The following is a 14292-nucleotide window of genomic DNA, read 5'->3' as shown; positions in this document are numbered from 1 at the left end:
TTAAAAAAACCCATATTGGGGACACCTGGGTGGCTCAGTCAGTTAAGCCTCCTACTCTGGACTTTGGCTCAGGTCATGATCTCACGGTTCGTGATATCGAGCCCCACATCGGGTTCTGTGCTACCAGTGTGGAGCCTGCTTGGGATTCTCTCTCTCCGTCTCTCTGCTCCTCCCCTGCTCGTGCTCTGTCGGTCTCAAAATAAATAAATAAACTTAAAATATATTTCTACTCCTACCATATGAACAAATGTATAGAAAAAGTTCTGGAATGCTACAATGGTTAATCCTATAGGGACATAAGAAATCGGAGAGGGCTTTCACTTCTTACTACATACACTTTTGTACTGTTAACTTTGAAAACATAAGCATGTCACTTCTGTAAACTGTTAAACATGTTTTAAAAGTTTTAAAGGAATGAACTAGTTAAAACTTTGCTCTTTGCTTTTAGATTAAATAAATCTTTAATGATGCAGGCTTTGTTACACTGTTAACCATTTTATATATACAAACACACTCAAAGCTATTCGATTAAGGGATTATTAAACATTTTGGTAACTGTAAGAGGTAGAACATATAGGTAATACTATAAGTGAGAGTCAGGATTAGCATATACACATACGAAAAACAAAAAAACTGAATCACCGACCTTAATTATAGCTAAGGCGTCACTGGTGGGAGTACAGACGCTTTAGGGGCTAGATTATCTGAATCACTCGTAACACGCACTCTGACATCAGAAAGCTATGGACACCCTGGGGCTGCACCACGTTAGCCGGCAGCCTGGCTCCAGCCCTGGCTCTGCCTCTAAGTCTGACCCTTGTAAAATCACTCGGGCTCACCCCACCAGGCTGTGCCTGTGGGCCACCGCTTCCTGGCTTCTGCTTTAGAACTTCACATCAGTGTCTTAACACATGTGAGAAGAGCTCACACCAGAGCTGTTTCTTGCCAAACTGAATAGTAACTGCTAATTAGCAACACCAAACTGATCAACTAACATCAATACCAATCACTCTTACAGCTTTAAAGTATATGGTTTCCAGGGCACCTGGGTGGCTCAGTCAGTTCAGCGTCCGACTTCGGCTCAGGTCATGATCTTGCGGTCCGTGATTTCGAGCCCCGCGTCGGGCTCTGTGCAGACAGCTCAGAGCCTGGAGCCTGTTTCAGATTCTGTGTCTCCCTCTCTCTCTGCCCCTCCCCTGCTCATGCTCTGTCTCTCTCTCTGTCTCATAAATAAATAAACGCTAAAAAAATTTAAAAAAAAAAAGTATTTGGTTTCGGAAGAGGTTTCCTTTGTGCTTCCTGGTTAGTTGATGATAAAACGGTTTAACTGTGCTACTTTTAGTTTCATTGTATTAATCTAAGAGAGGCAAGCCCTGGATACGGTGGGAAGAGAGAAATAATTTGGGATATATATATAGATATAGATATTTAAAATATCTATATATAGATTTAAGATATTTATACATAGATGATAATCTTTTCTTTCTATAATGTACCTATCTATTCATAATCTATTTATTTTATTTTTTATTTTTAAAAATTTACATCCAAATTAGTTAGCATATAGTGTAACAATGATTTCAGGAGTAGATTCCTTAATACCCCTTACCCATTTAGCCCATCCCCCTTCCTATAACCCCTCCAGTAACCCTCAGTTTGCTCTCCATATTTATGAGTCTCTTCTGTTTTGTCTCTTCCCTTCCTTTATGTTCATCTTGTTTGTCTCTTAAAGTCCTCATATAATTGAAGTCATATGATTTTTGTCTTTCTCTGACTAATTTCACTTAGTGTAATACCCTCCAGTTCTATCCACGTGGTTGCAAACGGCAAGATTTCATTCTTTTTGATTGCCGAGTAATACTCCATTGTATATATACCACATCTTCTTTATCCATTCATCCATCGATGGACATTTGGGCTCTTTCCATACTTTGGCTATTGTGGATAGTGCTGCTATAAACATGGGGGTTGCATGTGTCCCTTTGAAACAGCACACCTGTACCCTGTGGATAAATGCCTAGTAGTGCAATTGCTGGGTCATAGGGTAGTTCTATTTTTAGTTTTTTGAGGAACCTCCATACTATTTTCCAGAGTGGCTGCACCAGCTTGCATTCCCATAATCTATCTATTTTAGATGAGTGAACACGTTTGCTCTAGGACACTATTTTTTTCCATCCATGCTGAGCAGAGCCCAAAATAAAAGCAGACAAGGGCTGCTCTAGATGTTCCTTCCATGCCTATCTCCATGCTTTCTGTTGGGGTCCCTTGGGATTCTCAAGGTATCAGGACCAACATCCAAGAGAGAGAAACTGAGGTTGGTTATAAGAGTTTGACCCCTGGTGTAGACAATAAGCCACACTATCACTTGCTCTTTGTAATTCTAGCATCACAACCTCTTTTGCCATCAGTTTGGCCTGGGAAGTGGCCAGAAAGCTCTGAAGTCACCCTCCTAAGTCACAAGAAACTGGAAAGGAGAGTAGGGGATAAACACATCACTGAGGGTGGAAGTTGGGGAGAAAGAGTAAAACATCCAGGAGGAAAAAGAACAAAGGCGTGCAGAAAAATGGGGACAGTTGTTGATGATGAGAGCAGAGGGGAACAGGATGAGGAAAGAATGTGGATCTGACCAAATTATTCCAGCAATTCAGTAATGTGACAGGGCAGCAAAAGAACACAAGGATTCACTTTTAAAACCAGCATATAAGAAATGTGAACTGACAGTTATGTTACACAGCTGTAATTTGTACAAATATATAAAATCAAGTTTCATGGATAAAAAAACAAACACAAAAATTCAGTGTAGAAAGGCAGTTGAATCAATGTGCATCCAAGGCAAAACTTCTGACAAAAATAATCTGCATTGTCTTCCTGTGAGTACCTAAATTATTTTCCAATAATCACACCTTAAGTTGGCAATAAAATATGGCGCGCCTCTTCACTCTGTGGATAGGCAAAGTAGGACACGGCATGAATTGCTCCATTCCCTCAGCCAAAAGTGGCTGCCAGGAGCCGACACCAGGGGCTACGAGTCCCAGCCTCTGCTCCAGACACACAACAGCCTTTCAGCTCAAGCTCCTTCCATTTTCGCAACAGTTAAGACATGACGAACAGTGATTTAGCTCTAACCTCAAACATCTTTAAAAATTCTATTTCAAATCCCCCCAAGATTAGAATACGCAAGAGACTTAGGAAGTAAACAGTCTTCCAATGTCATTACTTTGTTACACCTCTCATTTTTCATATATGACAGCATTATTAGAATCTATAAAATGAATAAAACTTCCAAAGGTCATTGACCTATATTTCTTCCCTTATATTCCTACTCCTTAGCTTCTCTCTACAGCCTTTCTTCTCTATTTTAATTTATAAAATTAAAATTATTAAATTTAAATTAAAACATTAAATCATTAAATTATTATTAAATTTATAAAATTAATTTATAAAATAATATATGCTTATTATTAAAAAAGCAGTACAAAACTGTATGATGTACAGATATGAAAACAGCTCATTACTCTTCCCTCTTGAACCTACTTTCTAGAGAAATACTGTTAACTCCGTGGCATGTTTCCTTCCAGGTATTTTCTAAATATAAACACTTGTGTGTTAGAATGTTTGTGAGAATCTCTTTTTTCCTTTAAAAAAAGTTAATGGATGTAGAATCATACTGTATATATTCTGTGATTTCATTTCCCACATACAAGATATCAATATATTGTGGGTATCTTTCCACAGTCTCACACACATGCACACACACACACACACACGCACACACACACACACACACGTGTGCGCGCGTTTACCTTACTTGCAGATGCTGATGCTGCTGGTCCAGGGACCACACTTTGACTTAGAAGTTACATATGATCACCAGAGGCTTAATTAGGCTATCAGCTCTGACCACTCAAAGAAGCATGCAACAAATTTCAGTTCTCATTCTTTAAAAACTGAACAAAGCCAGGTCCCACACAACTGAAGACTTTTTCATTAAAAATAAACCTCAGGCTTGTATCCAACCCAAGTGAGCACTTTATTTCCCAAAGTTATTTTTGCTTCTTGCAAATTATTTTTTTAAGGACAAAAATGCAGAGACAATGTTTTAAAGTGATCAGTCTTTGAAGTAGAAGAATGACTTTTGAGAAAACTTGTGTCAAATGCAAATAAATCAAACTAAGCCTAAGATATAAACAACTTCAAAATAATTGAGAAGGAGAAGCGAGGAAATCAAAACAAAGCCCTAGAGCTCAACAGCCAATGAGTCCCACTGAAGTCATGTCCATGCATAAATATGCTATTTATCAAAAGCTCTTACAGCTGAAACAGGGTAAGATTAATGTTGCTACTCCTTTTTGTTAGAGATTTTCATTTTTTCCTTTTACCTCTGAGGCACTTATGTGTTGAATGGAAATATTCTAAGGAAGGAAGGAAACAAGGAAGAATAAATTCCAGACTGGCAGGAAGGCAGACCTATTCTGAAAGGAGAGTGACCAAGTCACTGTTGAAGGGACCCTTCTTATCACCAAATATGACACCACAGCTATCAGGCAGCAAGGCCCCACGTGAGGAAGTAGTAGGTAATTACAGTCTAGTTTGAAAGGCAAAAGTTAACTTTTGTTTAACTAAAAATAAGATCTGGACTCATCTACTGGATATTCTAAAAACATGCCCCTGGAGCAAAAATATTAGCAAAATCCTTTTCTGACTTAGTGGGGAAACAAAATGGCTGGTCCTTCAGAGTCATGACTTACTTTTCTTTCCTTCTCCACTAGGCAAGCCCCCCTGGAAAACTTCAAGTAAGCTTTCCAAACCAACATGTGTGGAAAAAATAAAAGGATGACTCAGGATATGCTGGCAACTTAAGGTGGAAAAGATGAGGCTACTTATGATTGATAGCAATGAAATGGCTGCTATCATGGATTAAGATGGTCTATGGGCCAGGCACTGTGTTCAGCACCTGCCCGCATTATCTCACATAACGTGGTGTTGCTTACACAGAAGTCCTCCTACTGCCCTTACTTTATAATGATGCACAGAGGCTCAGGGAGGTGAGGAGATGTGACATTCCTGATAGCACAGCTGCCAACCGAAGTCCTTAACATTAGCTCTAGCACTGGGAATACTGTTTGTGCTTTCAAATGAGTAATGATCTTCAAGATTCTTGTACAGGTTTTTTAATATTCCTAATGAATGAGGTAGCCACTCTCTTTCCACTACCTGCATTAAATATATACAAAACATATATAGCCAGGTTTCCAAATATATTAGAATCCATTTTTTTAAAGCGTTTGTTTGTTTTGAAAGAGAGAGTGCACGAGCAGGGGAGGGCAGAGAGAGACAGAGAGGGAGAGAGGGAGAGAGAGAATCCCAAGCAGGCTCCTTGCTGTCAGTGCAGAACCTGACAGGGGGCTCCAACTCACGAACCATGAGATCATGACCTGAGCCAAGATCAAGAGTCAGACGCTTAACCAACTGAGCCACCCAGGTACCTCTAGAAGCCATTTTTAAACAGAGTGAAGAGAAGAGAAAGAACATATTAAGATTGGTGCATTCTGACTGTTATTAACAGTGACATGAGGGACCAGGTACTATATACTAGGTGTCTAACCTGTGCCATGTCACGTGTTGGTCAGTGTACTGTCATCACGCAGAGCCTGGGGCTCAGAACTAGGATTCTCTACCTGACTAGTTATATGCCCTTGGAAATTCACCATTGCCATGCTTCACTTTCCTGTCTGCATTACCAGTTTCCCAGAGGACTTCAGAGGACCAAAAGGATTCATGTAAAACTCAACTCACTAAAACTTAGCATTTACATTATTTATTTCTTACAACCTCTCTATGAAGTATTGATATTATCTTTAGTGCCTCATCTGTCATATAGTTTAACTTTCTCTAGAATAATTTACCATCCCAGTCAGAATGGTACCATACCAGAATTACCATACCATTTGCAAATCTGCAGTAAAACTGCAGCAAAAGATGAGGAAATCTGAAAAAAGAGATGGAAAAAATGAGGCCAACTACAGAAAAAGGCAAATTTTAATAAAAATCACAGTTGACTTCTGACATTCAGAAGAACCACCAGGAACAAGAAGAACAGAGGGTAGGGGGCGCCTGGGTGGCTCAGTTGGTTGGGTGTCTGACTTCCGCTCAGGTCACGATCTCACTGCTTGTGAGTTCGAGCCCCATGTCAGGCTCTGGGGCTCTGTGCTGACAGCTCAGAGCCTGGAGCCTGCTTTGGATTCTGTGTCTCCGTCTCTCTCTGCCCCTCCCCTCCTCTCACTTGCTCTCTCTCTCAAATTAAAAAAAAAAAATAAAAAAAAAAATAAAAGAAGAATATAGGGTAGAAAAAAATAAGATGCAGAAAGAAAAGTAAATCAATAAATCATCCTTATTTGTACCAGTTCCCATTTTCAGGCATGAGTACTACAAAGGCACCCCCAGCCTCCATTAGCTCTGTGCTTTAAATCACCAAGCTTAGAGACAGCTATTGACACTTGCTTATTAGCTTTTTGTTCAGCTAACTTGAGCTCTAGGAGCTTATGTAAAATTAAGAACAAGACTCAGGAGGAGCACGAAGTTGCTACACAAAGAATAGCTCTCCTACAGTTTTCTCCCAACTTCGTGCTCCAAGGCCTGCCCAGCCCTGTGTGAATGCTCTGGGAGATTCAGACTTGGGGGTGGGATTAACTCTGTGGTACGGAGCTGTGTTTTCCCTGCCTCCAATTTTTTTAGATATTGAGAAGACAGTCTATGACAAACACACTTCATAGTCCATGACTTATAAAACCTCCAGGGCCACCAGGCTGCTGGTATCTGAGGCTAGGGTTTTGTATCTCTCCAGCTCTCCTCATCCCCATGACCTTCAGCTTTGTGCTTTTCACAGAACTTGAGGCAGCTGTGATGCTCTACCCCCTGGGCTACCACCCAGAGTCTGGAAGTCCTGATCATGAGTATTGAAACCCTGAAGATCAACACTTTGAATGCTACAGAGATGCCAAAGCAGAAGGTTCTATAATGTTAATATTCATTCAGAAATTTTTTATTTGCAGTACTGAAGTACACAAACATATTATAAATGTCTAATAAAATAAAATCTGAGAAAAAATGGCCTTGAGGAACCTAGTTTGAGAAATTAGTAAGGATACTCCCCCATTTTGGAAGAGGGCACCTGTCAGCTGTTGTATGATATGCCATTTAGGGAAAATTTTATCTTTTGAACAGGAAGAGGGAGATTTTTGTCAGATATAGCCAATAACTGAATCTTAATCCATAACGTAATCCATAATGACCATAAAGGTCATTAACAAGAAGAAACACAACACAAACTGACATATCTGCTGACTCCAGATATCCCCACAATAATGGGTATACTGAGGATTTAGCTGTAGGAGGATACCACAAAGAGAAACAGGAGGAATCCTCTCTACTGAAACATGTACAGAAGTATTTCATTAGAATGCTCACCAACACTGAAATGTTTGCAAATAGAAATACCACATATGACTTTCTTTAGCCATCCAAAATGCAAAAGAAAACTTTTAATCCAGCATCCCCCCCCCCCCCCCCCCCAAATAACCCTAAACCCATGTAAAAAGAACAAAAGCCATCAGAATGGGAAGGGGTAATTCTGAAAAATCAACATTGGTTTCAGTACCTTAAAAAAAAAAAAAAAAAGGGTAGCTTCTACCCACTGGATTCATTGGTCAGACAAATTCCAGGGAGGTGGATATTTATGCTATGGGCCACAGCAGAGCTTTCCCCGTGTGTCATGTGTGTGCCATCCCCCTCCCCAAACTCCCCCGCAGCCTGGGGAGGTGCGTGGCGTTAGATCCTGTTCTGAGACTCAGCACAAGAAGGCTGCTAAGGTAACACAGAGGGGCAAACAGGCAGAATGAGGATTTCACATTTCTTTTTTTCACTTGCAAGTGTGTTTCTTGCCTCTGTACTTCACATACCTCTTGAGTATTTAGAACAAGGATGTGCATTTACTCCTCTTTTTACCACTCCATCATGAGCATAAGTGATGCTTTTTACCATCAACCAACAACAGTGCCAGCACCAAATAAACCAATACCGTTAAGTCTAACGCTAATACACTTTGCCTGCCAGATTTAAACTGCCGAGGAATTCTTACCTGGTGCTCCTGTGTACATGATGGAAAATACGTTTATTGCTATTGTAGCAGCATAGAACACTGGAAGTGCCCGGAGGCCATTGGGAACAGGGTCCTCCTGTATGATAATGAGATAAAGTGGAAGGTCAGGATTCAGGAAGCATCTGGAGCCAACAGAGGCAAAATGATATAAAACACTGTTACGAGAAAGTCTTCCAAACTGTGGTGTGGCCAAAACGGCTGGCCATGTCACTGCCGTGTGATCTATTGCATATCAGCTCGGGCTGTCTCTCCTACACAATTACTATTTCAAAGAGCACTATTGTGGCCAGCAGACACGTTGAAGCACTAAAATCACATGAGCTGATGTCAGATTTAGAAACAGAGAAGAGCTGTGAGGTTAGGCCAGTTCCTGGGGACTGAAGCCCGGAGCTCAGCATCTACTTCAAACCCCATGGTGCTCACCACGCCAGCTAGTTTCAGGTTTGGCCCTGAAAATTCACTTTCAACAAATATTTGAAGACTCAACCCTCGGATGATGCCCCAAGAAACCCAAATTACTTAAACACCACTGCATTACTACTAGATTTTACATCGCCTATTGCACAATACATTTTAGCTCTATTAAAATATATAAAGCAAATATATTACCTTATGCTATGGCTTTTTAAGATCTTTTCATAAGTTATAGTATTTAACCTTCAACTATTAAGAATTAAAAAGAACTGTGGGTTATCTAACAAAAAATGTATTTACAATTTTAGGTTTCTGGTACATTCCCTAAATCTAATACTTCAACAAGAAGGGATACTGCATATGTTTTACACTAAATAACATCTGAGAAAATATTCAAAATTTAGGGTTTTAAGCAGATCTACAGAAGATTTTGAAGCAAAAATACGGACTGGGAACTCGTCAATACAGCACCGGCACATAGATGTCACTTAATTCAAAAAAGGACTCCTTTCTAATAACCATGTAAGACACTGGTACATTTATATAAATCTGCTACCTACCCATGATAAAAAGAAAATTAGATCTAACAACTGCTCTGAGCCCCAGGAGTAAGGATAAATGGAGATGGTGAAAGATTCCTAGCGTCAAATGCAAACATGCATGGAAATCAAGTATGTTTGCAGAACAGTACAACCCATTAAGAACCTATTCTGGAATGTCTCAAGTAGCCATCAGCACTTGTCAAGAGGCTTGAGTTGAATGGTAGTGAGAGTAAGGACCAGTAAGAGCAGGGGTAGTAAGTGATTCAATTACATGAGAGTTACAGCCAGCCCAGCAGGGTTGACAAGCACAGAGAACATGATGCCAGGGGCCAGGGCAGGAGCCAGGGATGAGGCGCAGTAGTCTTCTCACCTGTTGTGTATCATGTGACAAGAACCCAGGCTCAACTACAAACAAAATGTGCGGGTGCTCAAATGCCCACTGCCCCTCATTTCCAAAATGTTTTCTCAGGCCAAGAGTTACTAAAGACTCCTGAAAGTGTCTAAGTCCTGAATTTACATTTTATTTTATTTTATTGAGTCACCTTATGTTTTTTCAAATAACCTATTCTTAAAACTGAAATGACAACTATCTTCAGACCTCTCTTCTCTCCTCCCTCCTTCCCTCTCTTTCTTTCCTTCCATGCATCCATCTGTCTGCCACCTAAGCATTCATCATTCCCTCTTAAATGTTCCATCAGTGTCCTTGAAGTACCAAGCCCAGTGCTGGGCACTAGAACATGAAAGCAAGCAAGTAAGTCTTGGTTCTACTCTCACAGTCTTAACAGTCAGACAGCAAATAGGCTGCTAAGCAAGAAGTAAAACACCACCCAGCACAACAGTGCAATGATGAGAAAGCATGGAGCACTGCAGAAGCATGAGAGAGAGGAAAGCAGCCAGAATTGGGTGGGAGATGAAAAGACTTCTAAGGAAATGGCATCTCAAGGCTGAGGAGCAGTAGGAATTTGCCAGGCAAGGGTTCCAGGCAGAGGAAGTAAAAAAAAACTGAAGTGTAGCAGGTAAGAGAGGGTGGCACCTTCCAAGATGTAAATAAATATTAGTATGGAGAGGGGCCAAGAGAAGGAATGGTAGAGCTGTGTACTGATCCAAGAGAAGGAGCCCTTCAACAGACTACTAGGCAAAGCCAAGGAAAACCAGATGCATCTCCAAGCAAGGATACACTTGAAGGAAGGCCTGTCCCTGATGGGCTCAATGCGTTCCACAACACAACAATCAGAGGCATGCTTTATGGCTTATAAAATATTGCAACAAGCTCTTGACAGTCAAATAAAAAAATACAATCAAGTTTTGTTTTGTTTTTTTAAGGAATACAGATCTCAGTAATTTCTAATTTTAATCTCATTTTAATTTTTGATAAAATGTACCCCCCCAAATAGGTATATTACCTTCTTTTTACCCTTTCCTCAGGGATAGGAAAAAGTCAGTGTCTCAGGCTTGCCATCTCCATTAAAATAGAGAAAACACTCGTATTTGGGTAAAGAAATTCTCCAGATGTTTTTAGTGATAGTCTACTTCAAAATCTTAACACTATCACACTCTGTTCTGTTTAACATTCAGGAAATTACTTTGCCTGTTTGGGTTCTGTGCACAATGCTTGGGGGAGCCAAGTAATACACTAAACCACAGGGCAAGAAACACTATTTACAATGCTGCTTTCTGGGGGAGCCCCTGGGTACTCTCCTCTGCCTACTTTAAGATAAAGTCTAGGGGCGCCTGGGTGGCTCAGTTGGTTGAGTGTCCGACTTCGGCTAAGGTCATGATCTCACAGTCTGTGGGTTCAAGCCCCGCATCGGGCTCCATGCTGACAGCTCAGAGCCTGGAGCCTGTTTCGGATTCTGTGTCTCCCTCTCTCTCTGACCCTCCCCCGTTCATGCTCTGTCTCTCTCTGTCTCAAAAATAAATAAACGTTAATAATAAAAAAAAAAAATTAAAAAAAATTAAAATAAAAAATAAAAAGATAAAGTCTAATTCTAACCGCAGGGTGCTATGCCTTAACAGTGTAAAAATATAATCATTCCTCTGACCCCCTCACTGCTAATTTCTATTGAATACAACCAAAATTAGTTCTAAAACTTAATTTAAAAAAATAACAGCCTCACTTACCTTTTTTAAGATGAAAATTCTGATCAGTATAAACAGCACGCCAGACATGAAACCAGACAACAGTGGGGATATAAACCAGGAAGCAACTGAATAATTAAAAAAAAATCTAATGAATGTTAAAATTCTATATAACTCAAGTCCTATTTATATGATATAATGATAACTAACACATAGTACATACATTAATAAATATTCCTAGAATTATTCACCTTAACTCAGAACCTAACAAACCTACTTCCCAGGCACGGCTGACCTTCGCACATGTGCAGCTGTCCTCAGACAGAGTCCCACGTAAGTGAGCACATTTTCAGCACAGTCAGGTAAGGGACCCTGAGCTCTGGCCTGAAAAGACAGACTCCTTTGATTCCCACTAAGCCCCTTCTGTCTGCTCATCTTCTCCATCCCTATGGAGACCTGATCCTTGCTCCAACAGTAAAGGTTATTTAAAAGGTGAACCACCTTCCGTTTCCTTTTCCTACTTCAGCCTGGTACTGACATCCTGACACTATAACCCAGTAGTTCCCAACTCTGGCTACACACTGGTAATATCTGGGGAGTTTTCAAACCCTAGTTATGCTCTGGTTCCACTCCCCAAATTCTGACTTAAAAGGTTAGGAAAGGGGGCTTGGCACTGATTAAATTGCTTTCCCAGGTAATTCTAAGGTGCAGCCAGAGTTGAGATACACTGTTGAAGAAGCCTCCTGGGATCTGAGGTGATTCTCCCGGCTGTGTCCCTCCCTGCTTGGCAGGTCAGGGGTCTGTTTGACCTAGAGCTCCAGACGCCACTGTGATTCTTATACAGATGAGTAACCCAGAGGATGGAGATGAAGTAGGAGAATGTTTTTCACAAAGGGCAGGTTTTTACTTATGGGGCTGAATGGATTTCCCTCTTGCTAAAAGCCAGAGCCAGGAGGCAGACTGTCAGACCTGTTAGACCAGTCCCTCCTGGGAAGCCTACAACCCAGGAGGAGCGCTAGAGTGTTTCCCGTGTTTCCTGAGCAGGGGGCAGACTGGGAGACCTCTCCAATGCAGTGAGGTAAGTAACACTGAGCTCACCCCAGGGTTCCCCATGACCATGAACTCTGCCTCTTGGACAATGAAGGTATTTTCTTTACTAGGGCCTAGTATTTTTCTGACTACAGTCTGATTTCAGTCAGAAAAATTTCTTTTCTGTCTGGGAACAACAGATAGATACTGATTTTCAAAGCCAGATGACACTGAAAAGAGTAGAGTTCAAACTCATCTAAGACAGGGGCACCTGGGTGGCTCAGCCAGTGAAACATCTGACTTCAGCTCAGGTCATGGTCTCACAGTTCATGGGTTCAAGCCTTGTGTCGGGCTCTGTGCTGACAGCTCAGAGCCTGGATGGAGACTGCTTCAGATTCTGTCTCCCTCTCTCTCTGTCCCTCCCCCACTCATGCTCTATCTCTCTCGCTCTCAAATAAATATTAAAAAAATTAAAATTTGGGGCGCCTGGGTGGCGCAGTCGGTTAAGCGTCCGACTTCAGCCAGGTCACGATCTCGCGGTCCGTGAGTTCGAGCCCCGCGTCGGGCTCTGGGCTGATGGCTCAGAGCCTGGAGCCTGTTTCCGATTCTGTGTCTCCCTCTCTCTCTGCCCCTCCCCCGTTCATGCTCTGTCTCTCTCTGTCCCAAAAATAAATAAACGTTGAAAAATTAAAATTAAAATTAAAATAATTCATCTAACACATAAAAGTTCACAATCTCTGTGAGGAGAAATCTTACTGGTAAATGGACTACCCATATAGGTCTTCTAAACCTTAACATCCAAAGGGGAAAATCTATTATAATGGTGACTTTTAATAAAACTTACTCTAGAGAATGTAAACTTTCCTTCTGATAGGTAAAAGAAAATGGCAATTACCAATCTTGACAAGCTCCATCCACTGCACACCTTGTGTACCAATTGCAACAAGTGAGAATCCTATAGTAGAACCAACGATGCAATGAGTTCCTGAGATTGGAAGTCTCAGGAAGGATGCAATGAGCTGCCAAACAGCTGAGCCTATAGGTGGAAAGATTAAAAAAAAAAAAAAAAAAAAGGTCAGACATAGAATACGGTATCTCAAATAGCCACAAAAGGAAGAAGCCCAAATTACTGTTCTCCATAACACCTCCCTAGGGTTGATTTTTTTATGGATTATTTCTTTACAGAGTGCTTAAGTCCTAACAAAAATCACTCACTGAACTTTAGTGAAAGGAATATTCTTCAACACTGAAGGGATAATGATGATTTATTGAAAGAAACATATTTTAAAAGTATTTAAAGTTTTTTGATGTCAGTTATTAACTGCTTTTGTCACATTTAGGTGCTGACGATGAACTTGTTTTGATGTAAAGGGTGGCCAAGACCAAGCAAGAAATTACAGACTCTAGAGAACACAGAGCAACATGAAAGGCTGCATACTGGAAAAGATTTCACTGTAGTTATGCCTATCGTCACATAATGAGGAGGGCTAGATACCAGCGATGTCCTATTAGTCTGTCAGAGAGACTGTAATATACAAACAACAAATCATTACATTGTACACCTCAAATTAATATAGTGTTACATGTCAATTACACCTCAATAAAAAAATAAAAATAAAATAAAAGAGATTGTGTAATTCCACATTGTTTTTTGTAGTTGTGCCTCTCATATGAGAAGTCACCATGAAATCTAACCCACAGGTGGGCATCTGCTCTCAGCCCCTACCCAGAATGCCAGGCATCTTCTATGCAACCTCCCTCAAGTCTTCTAATTCTTTATTAAGTTAAGAGGATCCTTAGTTTTGGCTTTGTGTCCTTTTACCTCAATTTCACCTCCTTTTCCAGGCTTAATGTTTTTCTAGGCTACAGTTCACTCCAGATATTTTCATAAGCAGATCAAATTCTGCAGTGCATATTAAAAACATCAGCTGGGCGAGATCACTTTCAGAAACAGTTGTCAAAAAGCTCATATAGGACTGTAAGGGAACAAAGGGCTTGGCTGATAAGCAGGGCATGTTATTAATCCCAAATGTTAATTCTGGAAATCTGTTGCTTGGCAGCAGCACTTTT

The 14292-nt window shown here is 40.7% G+C and overlaps 1 protein-coding gene across 9 annotated transcripts in view; it reads right to left on the bottom strand.

Moving 5' to 3' along the window:
- Positions 1-14292, bottom strand: part of SLC20A2 (solute carrier family 20 member 2) — a 106807-nt gene that overhangs the window by 30049 nt on the left and 62466 nt on the right. For all 9 annotated transcript variants that reach the window (XM_047855332.1, XM_047855330.1, XM_047855335.1 and 6 more), the window contains 3 exons: positions 13118-13258; positions 11236-11321; positions 8138-8234 (listed from right to left, as the gene is read on the bottom strand). In XM_047855332.1, coding sequence (XP_047711288.1) covers positions 8138-8234; positions 11236-11321; positions 13118-13258 — 324 coding nt within the window. The remainder of the gene's footprint in view (positions 1-8137; positions 8235-11235; positions 11322-13117; positions 13259-14292) is intronic.

This window comes from Prionailurus viverrinus, chromosome B1, assembly GCF_022837055.1.
Source record: "Prionailurus viverrinus isolate Anna chromosome B1, UM_Priviv_1.0, whole genome shotgun sequence".
NCBI lineage: Eukaryota > Metazoa > Chordata > Mammalia > Carnivora > Felidae > Prionailurus > Prionailurus viverrinus.
This window is presented reverse-complemented; position numbering and strand designations above follow the sequence as displayed.